Source organism: Capsicum annuum, chromosome 12, assembly GCF_002878395.1.
Source record: "Capsicum annuum cultivar UCD-10X-F1 chromosome 12, UCD10Xv1.1, whole genome shotgun sequence".
In the NCBI taxonomy this organism is placed as follows: domain Eukaryota; kingdom Viridiplantae; phylum Streptophyta; class Magnoliopsida; order Solanales; family Solanaceae; genus Capsicum; species Capsicum annuum.
The window spans coordinates 88,009,771-88,022,474 of NC_061122.1; the positions used below are offsets into that span (position 1 = coordinate 88,009,771).

The 12,704-nt window shown below is 29.2% G+C and overlaps 1 protein-coding gene across 1 annotated transcript in view; it reads right to left on the reverse strand.

Annotated features, from left to right (window-relative positions):
- The window catches only part of LOC107850869 (potassium channel AKT2/3), a 24,600-nt gene extending 12,293 nt beyond the window's left edge, over positions 1-12,307 (reverse strand). Inside the window, exons 1-2 of the mRNA XM_016695668.2 lie at positions 11,805-12,307; positions 10,402-10,620 (exon numbers count right to left, since the gene is read on the reverse strand). Coding sequence (XP_016551154.1) covers positions 10,402-10,620; positions 11,805-12,163 — 578 coding nt within the window. The 5' untranslated portion in view covers positions 12,164-12,307. The remainder of the gene's footprint in view (positions 1-10,401; positions 10,621-11,804) is intronic.
- Positions 12,308-12,704: the final 397 nt, after the last annotated feature.

Consider the following 12,704-nt stretch of genomic DNA (forward strand, 5'->3'; position numbering starts at 1 on the left):
TTATTTTATTTTATTTTGGCCAAAAGAATTCATTTGTATAAAGAACCAATTGTCAAAATGACCTGACAAAAGTCTCACAACATGGCAGATTTGTTTTTTGACCTTTAAGAGAAAAAATGTTCGATTAGAAATTTTAAATGTAAAAATTAAGTTTTAAATTAAAAATAAAAATAAAAAATCAAGAGAATTAGAGTGGATAATGAAAAGAAGAAAAATAGTGAAAAAAAGTCAAAAAGAATAATTCTTTAATGATCAATAAATTTTTGTTCACATTCATTGCTCAATTAAAGAGAAAGTGGAAGGTGAGATGACACTCTTCAAAGCTAGGATTTCTTTATTTTTTTCATTTATTTACATTTTTTTCTATTATATTTATTACGTCTCTTTCTCAATTGTTGAATTTAGAATGGTGTTTTCTTTGCTTTTATTGTCAATGGATGATGTAAGTGAAAAGTGAAAAGTTGGATTTTTATTTTACTCCTACATTAAATTAAAATATTATAAAATACTAATTAAATATAGACAGTAATCATATCATATTAGACTAAATATTAAATAAAGTATGTAATGCCTCGCAAAATCCTCTTTCAGTCTGAGCCTTAAAGCGTATTTGGTAAAGCGAAAATCCGAGTCAAAATGTTTTAGAAATATCCTCCCAAGTATGAAATACTTTGAATCATGTGGAAATCTATTTGATCATGAATTAAGATCATAAAGGTCCCCTAACTCATGGTCGAGTTGAAAGCCTTCCTATCGTTCAAGTTTTAGTGACCGTAAAAATTTGGGTCAACTTCAATCGACCATAACTCATTGTATATGAAGAACTGTATGGCTTGCTATATATCAAATGAAATATCTTTGAATTATCTTTCCAACGATACCAATTTCGCCTAAATTCGATATCGGAGCAAAGAGTTATCCCCATTTTATTCCAGCATGTCAAGCCGAAAAATAGTGACAACGTTTCTGACGGGCTATCACATTTCTGATGACCTTTTTGATGACGTCGTCACATTCTGATAACATTTTTGACAACATCATCAGCCCTGGGCAGAAACTCAAGAATTTGGACCCCTTTTGTGACGACCATTCGTGACGGCCTGTCATGGATGGCGTCAAGTATATTTTTCCAGCAATTCAAGGGCATTTTTGCAAGGGTATTTTGGTCATTTTTCACCTTTTTGAGCCTCTATAAATATGATGAACCCTCATTCAAACCCTAATTCAATCATTTTCTTTTCCAATTCTCTCAAGAATATCTAGGGTTTCCTTCAAGAACCCTAATCTTCCAAAATTTATCCATAAATTCTTCAAGGTTTCTTCAAGAATCAAGTTCCTCATAGTGTGGGCTTCAAGAATTTATTTATTTCAAGTGTGGATAAAGTTTCAATAACTAAAGTTCATCCAATTTCAAAGGTTAAGGTATGTAGATATTGATTCTTGGGTCCCTTTCATTCAAGAAGCTCAAGAACCATTTTAAAAACTAAAAGATTTTTATGTTTATGAGTTGTTAATGATTTGTATGAGTTGAAATGGATGTTTAATGTGTTGTTGAGTTTTGATTTATGTTTGCCTACAAAATTTATGAGCCTTGACCCTAATATGCGGAATTCATGTGATGTTTGTAATAGACCCTTTTGAAGTTGTTTTTCCATGTGATTTGTTCATGACTTTTGGGTGTAGAAATGATTGAATAAGTGAAGACCGTTCCCATAGGTTTGATAAAGAGCTTAGGTGAATCATAAGGGCCACTATAGTATGTTGAATAGGAAATCCCAAATTGTAAGCTAGTCCATGCATGCCTAGTGTTTGATAAAATGCCTTAGTGAGTGAAATGTGCCAAGGTAGCATGAAATTCCCAAGTAGGTGTAAAATCGGTCATGTCTAGTGGTTGTTGAAAGACCCTAGTGAACAAGTCGAGATATGATGGTTGTAAATTCTCCCAATTATGTGCTCTTAATATATGTTAAGCTTTTAATACATGCCAAGTGGTTAGCAAGTAAGTTATGACGTGATAGTATGAAGTCTCCCCAAGCCATGGGATATCCAAACACATGTCAAGATCGATATAGGTATGAAATAGCTAAGGTAAAACCTTGCTGAAGGGAGTACAATCTAGTAGCATGCTTCCCCTACGTTATTATATGATTATGATTTCGAGATGCTTAACGTGACTCCTTGGCGACTGTGATGATAAATAGATGTTTGAGATCCTTAAATACTTGAGGTGATGTTTAATGATTGTGGAAATGAACATATGGCATGATTCCTGAATTACTTGTGAAAATGCTTGAATGATTGTGATGATGCATGAATGTTTGTGATGATGAATGAATGATGATGCTTACTTTTATGCTATCAAGTCCTGGGGGTATTTATACCCAAAAATAGAGTTGTTGTCTAGAGCCCGTGTCAGTTTCTCGATAATTCCAGTTGAGCCATGATTGTCAGAACTCAGTGAACTATAGAACTCTGTATGCTCAGATAATTACGGAACTTAAGAAAGCTCAGTAATATCAAAAATCTCTGTATCGCTAGTAATCTAGCCTTAGTCCTGTAATCAGCTCAGAACTAATAGTATTCAAGTGATTCAATTCTAATCTCAGAAGTGATTTGAGTAATCTATTCAAGCTCTGTATCGTTAGTCAGATACTATGATTCGATGTCTTTTTCGTCAGATACGGAACTAAGTAATCTCACCGTAACTCAGTTAGATCTTTTGAGAAACATGATCAGTATCAGATTCAGTTCAGTTGTGCTCAGTTAAGAATTCAATCAGAGTCTTTCAGTTGGGAGTAGAAACTAGCACCGAGCGAGCTCAAGGATGGGAACTCACCTACTAGTAGAGGGTGTGATTCTTAAATACAATTTTTGTGCTCCAGAACTACGTAGCTAGCATAGGTTGAGACATCATACCTACTAATTGAGGGTAGATGAGAGATATCATACCTGTTAGATGAGGGTAGATGAGGTGGCTTGACCTGTTAGATGAGGCCACCACCGTTTTCGTTTGAGCACTTGATAGATTAGGGTCACATAAAGATAATGCACATAAAGATAATGTCTTTACCCGTGGCACGGTATTGGCACCCTCCCAACTGGGGGTAGAGGTTGGACCCCACCTGTGGTAGGTTGGGGCATGTCGGTTAAGTAACTACTTCCCACAGTTTCAGTTTCAGATTCAATCTTAGTTTTAGAATCAATCTTCAGAAATCAGGACTTTCAAATACAGTCATCTATCTTTATGAGGAACTTAAATAGTTTTATTGATTCATGGACCATCCTGACAGATAGGCTTGGTCACATATACAGTTGACTGATATCATATTCAGAGAATGCCGCCAAACAGGCTTGATCACAGTATCAGATTTCTATTGAATATTCTTGTCGTCAGATTCAGAGATAATCATACTTATTATCATTGATAATCACTTCCAGAATAATCTGTTAGCAAAGTTGATCTCTAATTCTGTCAGTCGAAAGCAGTAAGCTCAGAGTACAGTCCTTGATGTAAGCATATCCAGATCCTCAGTTATCAGTATCAGAGGAGTCAGTGATTCAGTATCTCAGTGTCAATAGTGAGTTCAGTCTGCAGTAAAGTGTTATGCGAGTTTCAGTATCTAGAGTTGCGATGATTGTGTTCATGCTCTGTGTATTTATGTATGTGTTCTCATGCGGCATTTTTCATGATTATTCAGTTTAGATATTGTGCATGTATGAGCCCTTGCATTAGCCTACCACGTCTACATGCTTTGTACATTCTTGTATTGACGCATTTGCGCTATGGTGTTTTATTTGACACCATAGGTTCAGAGGCACAGGATCCAGATTATCCTCAGCAGTTCAGTCCCCGTCAGCAACAGTAGCAGTGAGTCCTTTTCTTTCGAGGATGAATCTCAGTTTACTATTATTTTTTCAGATTTTATTTATTTTCAGTTGACGGAGTTAGTTGGGGACCCGTCCCATCAACTCCATTGTTCAGACAGTTTAGCGATTTTTCAAAAGGATGTATTAGTATTTAGTTTTCAGTTTTAAGTATGTATGGATGTGTTGAACCTTATGGCAAGTTTCCACATTTATTTCAGATATTATGCAGTGTACAGATACAGATATCAGAAAAGGATTAGCTTGTGGTCCTTCGAGTCCATAAGCACCATGTGATGTCTCAGGATGGGATCTCGGGGCGTTACAAAGTATTTACTGAAACTAATATAAATTTAAATGAAAAATTATAAATGTTAATCTATTCAAATGGTCATATGTGCCTTTAGGCTTCTACAAAAGTGGTTATATTTTTTGGTACATTTATTTCTTTTACATTTAAAGCCATAAAGTTTTAGAATATAATTAATATAAATATCAATTATCATGAAACAATTGTTATTTACCATGAAAAGGTTTGTTTACTCTTTCAATTTTTCAATACAAGTTCAATGTGTGCTAAGTCTCTTAACTGCTCAACCCCTTTATCTTTTTTGGTTCCTTTTATGTTATTTTCTTTTATTTTTTTTCATTAAACTTCTTTAATTTAAGTTTTTATAAATTTTTAATTGCGGTAAATCTATATTTTCATTTAGGCTTAAATTAATCGTTTTTGACTTTATTGAAGGTTTGCTAATAACTAAATAAAGTTTATAATTTACATTTGTTGGTTAAAATTATGAATTAATTTTAAACATTCAAATGCACCCTTTATTTGGTGTTTTTTATCATACTTATAAATATTTATTTATAGTTGTTGCATTGCATTTCTCATTGCACACATATTTTTATAAAATTTTAATCATTTTTATGAATCTATAAAAATTTACTACGTGAAACACACGTACAATGTACGTGTCTAAAGACTAATTAAATATAATCTAAAATAGTTATCTACTATATGCAATAAAGTCTAATTATATCATTGTTTCATCCACATAGTGTCAATACTCATTTATATAGTATGCCTAGATAGTTTTTTTTAAAATATAATTAATCTCTCATAATTAAGTGCACAATTCATTTGTCCTGCCTATTTATATTTTAGTATATCTTCATATAATTTGGGGATTTCATTGTGTGTTGTTTCTTTTTTTCTCTTTTGTTTACTTTCTTTCTTTTTATTTTATTTTATATCCTTAATTTCTAAGTGTATTATCATCATCTTATCAAAAGGATTGATGTACATGAAGTTAGATATCATTTCATTAAAAGGGGAGACTTCATTAGTTTTGACATCATTTCATGTCACATAGAACGTTTTGTTTTTATAAAAATTTACTGTTGTTTGTTTCATTAGTTTCATGAACATGGTGTATAAAACACATAGACCCAACTTTGTAAATATGGAAGAGGATGAAAGAGAAGTAGATAGATGCTAATGGCATTGTTATGTTTTCTTCTAAATATATTGCACAATTTTTAAAGTATTTTTTTAACGTTATCTAACTTTTCTAAACTTCTCAAATAAGCGTGGGGAGGGAAGTCCTTTTTACGTGAGCAACAATCAACAATGAAAGGTTGAAGGATAACAATATTTGTTATTTAGAGTCCCTTTCTGAGTGAAATAGAATTTGCAATCTTTCTTGCTGGGATAGAACTTTCAAACTCGAAGCAATGCTAATTTTTATTATATCAAATTCTTTAAACTATGAATAACTAGAACTAACACTAAAACATAATTATGAAATAATAGTTGACATAACTAATTACAAAGTACAAAACAATAACTAAAATTTTTTCTTTAAATTTGTATTCATTGACCATAATTTTTTTAAATTCTTATCTCATCTTTATTTCATTTAAATATATAAACAAAAAATTAGAGAAATAAAAATTCTATTATCCAACAAAATACATAAATATAAGGAAGAATTTGTAATTTAATTAACTATATACAACTAATTATCACAGGTATAAGATAAAAACAAATAATTTTCTTTATAATAATTTGCGACAATATATATTATTAATATAAATTTACTAATGTTATTTCTAACCGCACAAAGCGCGACCATTATCACTAGTTTAATTATTAACATTGAAATATTAAAACCCCATAAATATATAGCATACTATACTACTATACTTTCACCTAGTCACCATCTACTCTAAGAAAATTGTGCAAGGAATAGTAATCCAAGTAATATAAATAAATAAGATTCTTAACAAAAGAAAATATGTTAATTTAAAAAGGATGTGTGCTTCATTTGAAGATCAAAATTAAAGTAAAATATACATCAATGATACTACTTCGCTATAATTGCTGTAGGTATAATAGTTTTCTATAAACCAAAAAAATTGAAGATCAAAAAAAGCAGAATAAGAGAACTTTAAGAGTAGTTAATAATTGAAATATGAAATAAAAAGTGAACTCAGAATAATGGGAAAAAACGGAGGAAGGAAAACAACTTAGCGTGCAATCTGTAGCTTCGAAAAGTATTATTATGAAATATTGAATATCGATGTAGAAATTAAAATTTATTCACTGTATTTTAGACATAGTAAAAAGCTTCAAACGAAATTTCTAAACTAATGTAAGGAAAAAAAAAAAATCCTAAATGAGCATTAATCCATCCATATGTTGTTTCTTCTAAAAAAATAAAACATGTAACTATTAACAGTAAAATGTGAGAACTCTAGAAATATATAACATACTCTATACTCTACTATGAAGGGGAGCCTTGGAGTAACTGGTAAAGTTGCTGCTATGTGACCAGGAGGTCACGGGTTCAAGTTTTGAAAACAGCCTCTGGCAGAAATGCAAGGTAAGGCTGCATACGATACACCCTTGTGATGGGGTCCTTCTCCGGACACCACGAATAGCGATAACTTTAGTGCACCGAACTGCCCTTTTTTACTCTATACTCTACTATACTTTCACCCAATAATCATGAATAGTAATTCAGCTTTCTCAAGTAGCCAACAACTTTGGATATTCTTATTTATTTCCACATAGTGGGGTCTAGGGAGGATAGAGTATACGCAGATTATACCACTACCTCAAGTGAAGTGAAAAGGTTGTTTTCGATAATCAAATATAATAAATCTATTAACTTTTTTATTATTATTTAGCAAAATGATTAATTTAAAAATGAAGAGAAAAAAATAAATGAATTTAAGACAATGGATTATCACTCTCAATAGAACTTTAAAACAAATTAAGTACTTATAATAGAGCTTTAAGACAAAATAAATGTCATGAAAAAATTGCTATTAAGCCTTGAAAACGTGGGCAAATTAGGGGAGGGATTTGTTCACAACTAAATGTTGACTGTTTATTTTCTTTACATCTTTCGCTGTCTTCATTTAATTGCACTAAGTAGGCTTTTTAAGTTTTATGTTTTCATAAAATTAATTTTCTTGTCCTCATAAATATATTTAATTTTAAATTAGAAAAATATGAACGGAGGTGTCACATCAACTTATGTATGATTCTCCTTATATATATCTTGATGATGATTGATTTTTTATGGAGGAAATGAAAGCTTGGATTAGTAAATACTTAGGCTTTTAAGTGTAAATAAAGAATATGAATAAGTGGAGTAGTAAATTTGATACATTTAAGTTTTAATAATAATTAGCATATTTATTTTTTTACAATAATAAATAATAAATAGAAAAAATTATCAAAAATATAAAGTGTGAATGGTGGTCTTAGGAGTGTGCCACATCAACGAATTTCTAACCTTATATATATATATATATATATATATATATATATATATATATATATATATATTGATTATTGAGAAAATAATTGTTAACATGACTATTTTATCATAGTACTCCTATTAATTGATGATTTTCATCATGTCTTGAAATTAGTTTTATGAATAAATAATTAACAATAAGGATAAAATAGAAAAAGAAGTTGTTTTATCTTTATATGTCAAAAATGACAAGTAAAAGTAGAAATTTAATCAGAAAATTAGTGACAAGTAAAAGCGAATGGAGGGAGTATATCATTTTATTAATAATACTAACTAATAAGGTGCTACAATCCAATTTAATGGTGACTCCCTCCATCCAATAATAATTATCAATTTTTGACTTGGCACATAATTTCCGAAACAATAAATAAGATGGATAATTTTACCATATTATACTTTGAATTAAAAAAAAATAATGTTTTGAAAATTATGAAAAATAGTTAATACTAAGGTAAAATACATATAAATGGTAAATTATTCATTAATTTTTTAAATTGAATAAATATTATTAAACGTTTATTTTAAATATAATGAAGAAATAAAGATGAATTGAGGAAGTAATTGCTCTAGGGATGTATACTAAGGAAAAATTATTCTAAAAAAAAATAAAATTGTTATATTGCACTCTTCATAATAAAATATTTATCAAGGGTTTATCTTATTAAACTTAACCCTATGTTACGAAAATCTAAATTTGCCTATTAATATTTCAGGTATTTATTTAATGATATGAATAGTATTAAAAAAATATAATTTTTTTTATAAATTGGACAAGTAAATTGAAATAATAATTTTTAGTTAAAGTGTTAAGTAAAATGAAATGAAGGGGTTAGCCCGCATGGGTTGATCCATTGGCAATTTGAGTAAAATATTTTACCTACTTTCTGCTCAATAATACTTGTTCACTGTACTAAAAATAAATGTTAAATAATATTTATCCAATTTAAAAATCAATGAATAATTTACTTTTTATTCATTTTACCCTTATTATTAAATATTATTCGTCACTCAATATACTTTTCAAAGCATTAAATTTATTATATTCAAAGTGTGATATTATAAAATTACTCTTATTATTTATTATTTCTTAATTAATGTATTAAATTAATAATAAATAAATATTATTGGACGAAGAAAATAGTAAACTAATTAAAAATCGTTTAAAATACTTTTAATCGTTGTGGATAAAAGTTGGTTTGCTCCTCCCTTTTTTATTTTAGGACCCCATTTGGCCATGAAAACATAATTTTTTGGAGTTGAAAATAAAATTTGAATTGAAGTTGGAGTTGGAGTTGTGTTTGGTCATGAATATAAATTAAAGTTGTTTTTAAAATTTTGTGAAAGAAGTAGGAGTGAAAAAGGTGAAAAAAAAATTTTCTCCTTTTCACTTTTCCAAAATACAATTTCAAATTGTATTTGAAATTTTTATGATCAAACAATGTGGCTTTCACTTTTCTCACTAAAGTGAAATAATTTTAAAATAAAAAAATACTCATGGTCAAACGGCTACTTGATGTTGCACAAAAGCACAAAGATATGTTCCAAATCTCTTCCTTTTGGGGGGCCTCGACTTTTGTAAAAAGATACTTTCTACTTTTTATTTTACTTAACTCATTTAGATTTATTATATCTTTTAAGAAAATTGTAATTAAAATGTATTTTATGACATTAATTGTATTAATAATATTTTAAAATTCTAAATTTAATTATTATTATTTTATATAGCTACTTAATATTAAGAGTAGAAAGAAAAAAATATAACAAAAATTTTTTATTTAATAAATTGAAACAATTATTTTAGTAGGGACCAACTAAAACGGAGAAAGTAGTTTATTAAAAATATTTATTTGCCCATTCGAAAGTTAACGACAACCTATGTTTCATTTTACTTTGCCCTCTCAAAATAGTTATTTTAATTTGATTGTTCAATTCATGAAATCAACAGAAGTTTTATCATATTCTTTAAATATTATCCTTATTGATTAATGACTATGTGATGTATTAATAATTTAATTTATATTTTAAAATCATAATTAATAAGATTAATTTAGTAAAATAAATTCTTAATAAATATCTTTTAAGATGAATGTCAAATTAATATGGATAAGCAAAAAACGGAGTGAGTACATATGACCATAATAAGTACTCCCTCTATTTCAAAAAGAATGATTACTTTTATTTTTAATTCGTCTAAAAAAAATGATCATTTTTCTTTTTGGACAACACTTTAATTTTAACTTTTCATGTGACATGTTTAGGATCACAAGATTAAAGAATATTTTAATATATTTGACACTGCTTTAATTTAAGGCCACAACATTCAAAAATATTTTTTATTTTCTTAAATTTTGTATCAAGACGAAGTAGTTATTTTTTTTAAACCAACGAAGTCCAATTAATAATGTGAAAAAAAGGAAACTTTACTCTGTGTTATAGTTAACTCTTTTTCCATATGACTTTGGAGGGAGGGAAAGGTTAGGGGGTTTGTATTATTCCCACTCAATAATTAAGGGAATAAATGTATTCGAAATCTAAATTGTGGAAAATGAATAAAATGAAGAGGTATGCAAAGAAGTCGGTTCTTTGCATCTGATCCCCTTTTGAAGGACGAATCTTTGAAGAGCATCAAATCTATTCGCCATGATTTAATACATCTTGATTGACGATAAAAAAAAGAATTATCACTTGTTCAAATTAGAATATGTACCTTGTAGCAATTTTTCTTCGATCACGAACAAGCAGCTGAGAGGTTGGATCAGGATAGGCGATGAAGAATGTCAAGATGATATCAGCCGCAAAAAAGAGATTGACGATATTATCTGCGATGTAAAGCTTCTTGTTTGGATTTGAGTTCATGAATGCTATCTCAAATGGACATACCCATGCACAATACGCCACCAATAGAACCATTAGTGTCTCCCAACACCTACATGTATAAATTTCTTCTAAATTTAAGTTATATATGCTGATATTAATGTATATTTAATTATCGCTTATTGTAAATATTTGCCTGTAATTGCCTTGGAACTAAGTGACCTGAATAATTTTTTTACTTTGGGTGCATAGATAATAGAACTTTATACGATCATCCATCAAAAATACCACCGTAATTTAATTACATTAGGTGTCCATGAATCTTTGGAGAAGCTTATTATGAATATCACCTAAAAATTGGTTAATCTGAGAGTAAATAGACATCTACTTGGACCCAAAGAATCTCTTGGACCTTGGTAATATATTCATAAAAAGCAACAAAAAGAATACTTAATAGGGCTTCTATTAAATCTATTCTTTAAAGTTTAAACGTATATTTGCACATCTTCAACTTTAATATAATATTACCAAACACCGTATCAAATCGAAGTTTAGTTTATTGATTACCGAACTACCAAACCGATGTTTATATAAATAGTATGTGGTATCTATGTTCTAATATCGATTACCGAATTACCAAACTCGAACTTTGAAAATACTGAACTGAATACCGAACGCCCACCCCTATGTATGACTTAGCACATTCTTTAAAAAACAATAAATAAAATGATAATTTAACCATATAATATCTATTAATTATTAGTAATCTAATTCTTGAGAAATGAGTAATGATTTAGTAACAAGGCAAAATAGACACATAATATAATGATAAAATATTACTTGATTTTCTAAACTGCACAAGAAATGTTGAACAACTATTTTTAGTATGCAAAACAAATAAAGATTGTCGAAAGGAATAATTACTACTCCCTTCGTCCCATATTAGCTAGTTGGTCATTTTATTGCACGCACGGTAAGAAATTATAAATAAGAAGGTAATTTTACTAATTCACACCTTAAAAAACTTCTTGAAAACTTTATAAATAAGTGTGAACACTTTAAAAAGAATTAATTGTAAGAGTAATATGAGAAAAAATCTAATTAATGTTTTTTAATTTAGTAAATGGACAACTAATACCAGACAACTATTTTTATTAAAATAACCAACAAATATGTGAGGGTGAACATCCAGTATACATCAACTTCAATATATTATACTACTTATCTTATTGTAATAAATAAATATATTTGTTATATATATGTGTGTGTTTGTGTGTGTATTCTTTCATTTATTACCTGTATCTTGAAGTCATAGGAGAGATAGTCATGCCTCTGTGCAGAGTCTGATTATGGTTATAACCAGAGGAACCTAAAGGAGGAAGAATGAGCTTTGACAGGTTGTGAAAACTGATATTTCCTAAACCTGAATTACCACGTCTGTGATCATAGCTATCTTCGTCTTCGTTGCGATGTACAACTACTTTTGTTTTGTCATATTCGATTTGCTGCCCATCCTCATCGTTCATGTTCGTGGAACTTTTATTGTAGAAATCATATGATGAATATTTCACTTCCATATTCATCATATTAATTAGCAAATGGACTATATAAAAGTGCTTGAGCTCTTCTATAGAGAAGTACAAATTAAATGTCATGGGGAAAGAGAAAAAGAATTAATATAACTGATCTATGTAGTGGTTACAGAAAATATTGGATGGTGAAACTATTAGTGGTGGTCCTTATAAGAGTGGCCCTTGAGAGGGTGTGTGTGAAATTGTCTTATAGAAAAATAGCATATGTCCTTATTTATTTTATTCTGATAAGATCTCCAATATAATGCAGATATAGCTGGGGATAAGGGATGCGATACCATGTCATATGTATTGGTTTGTTCCCTTGTGTGCATCAGTGCATGGAGGGCCCTATGACAGCTCTACACATGTAGAAGTGGGGGAGAGCTGACAAATTTTATTTTATGAGTCACATAAAGAGTATTATTTATACGACTCTCTTATTATTTGACAAGTGAACTTCTAGGCCTCACTTAACTATTTTAAAACATAAAACTAAAAGAGGCAACGTTAAAATATTCTCCAATCCTAGCTAAATTTCGTCTGTACTAAAAACATATATTTCTTAATATTTGTCATTTCATAAAATCAAGTCATAATTATTTATTTATTTTCATCTTTATCA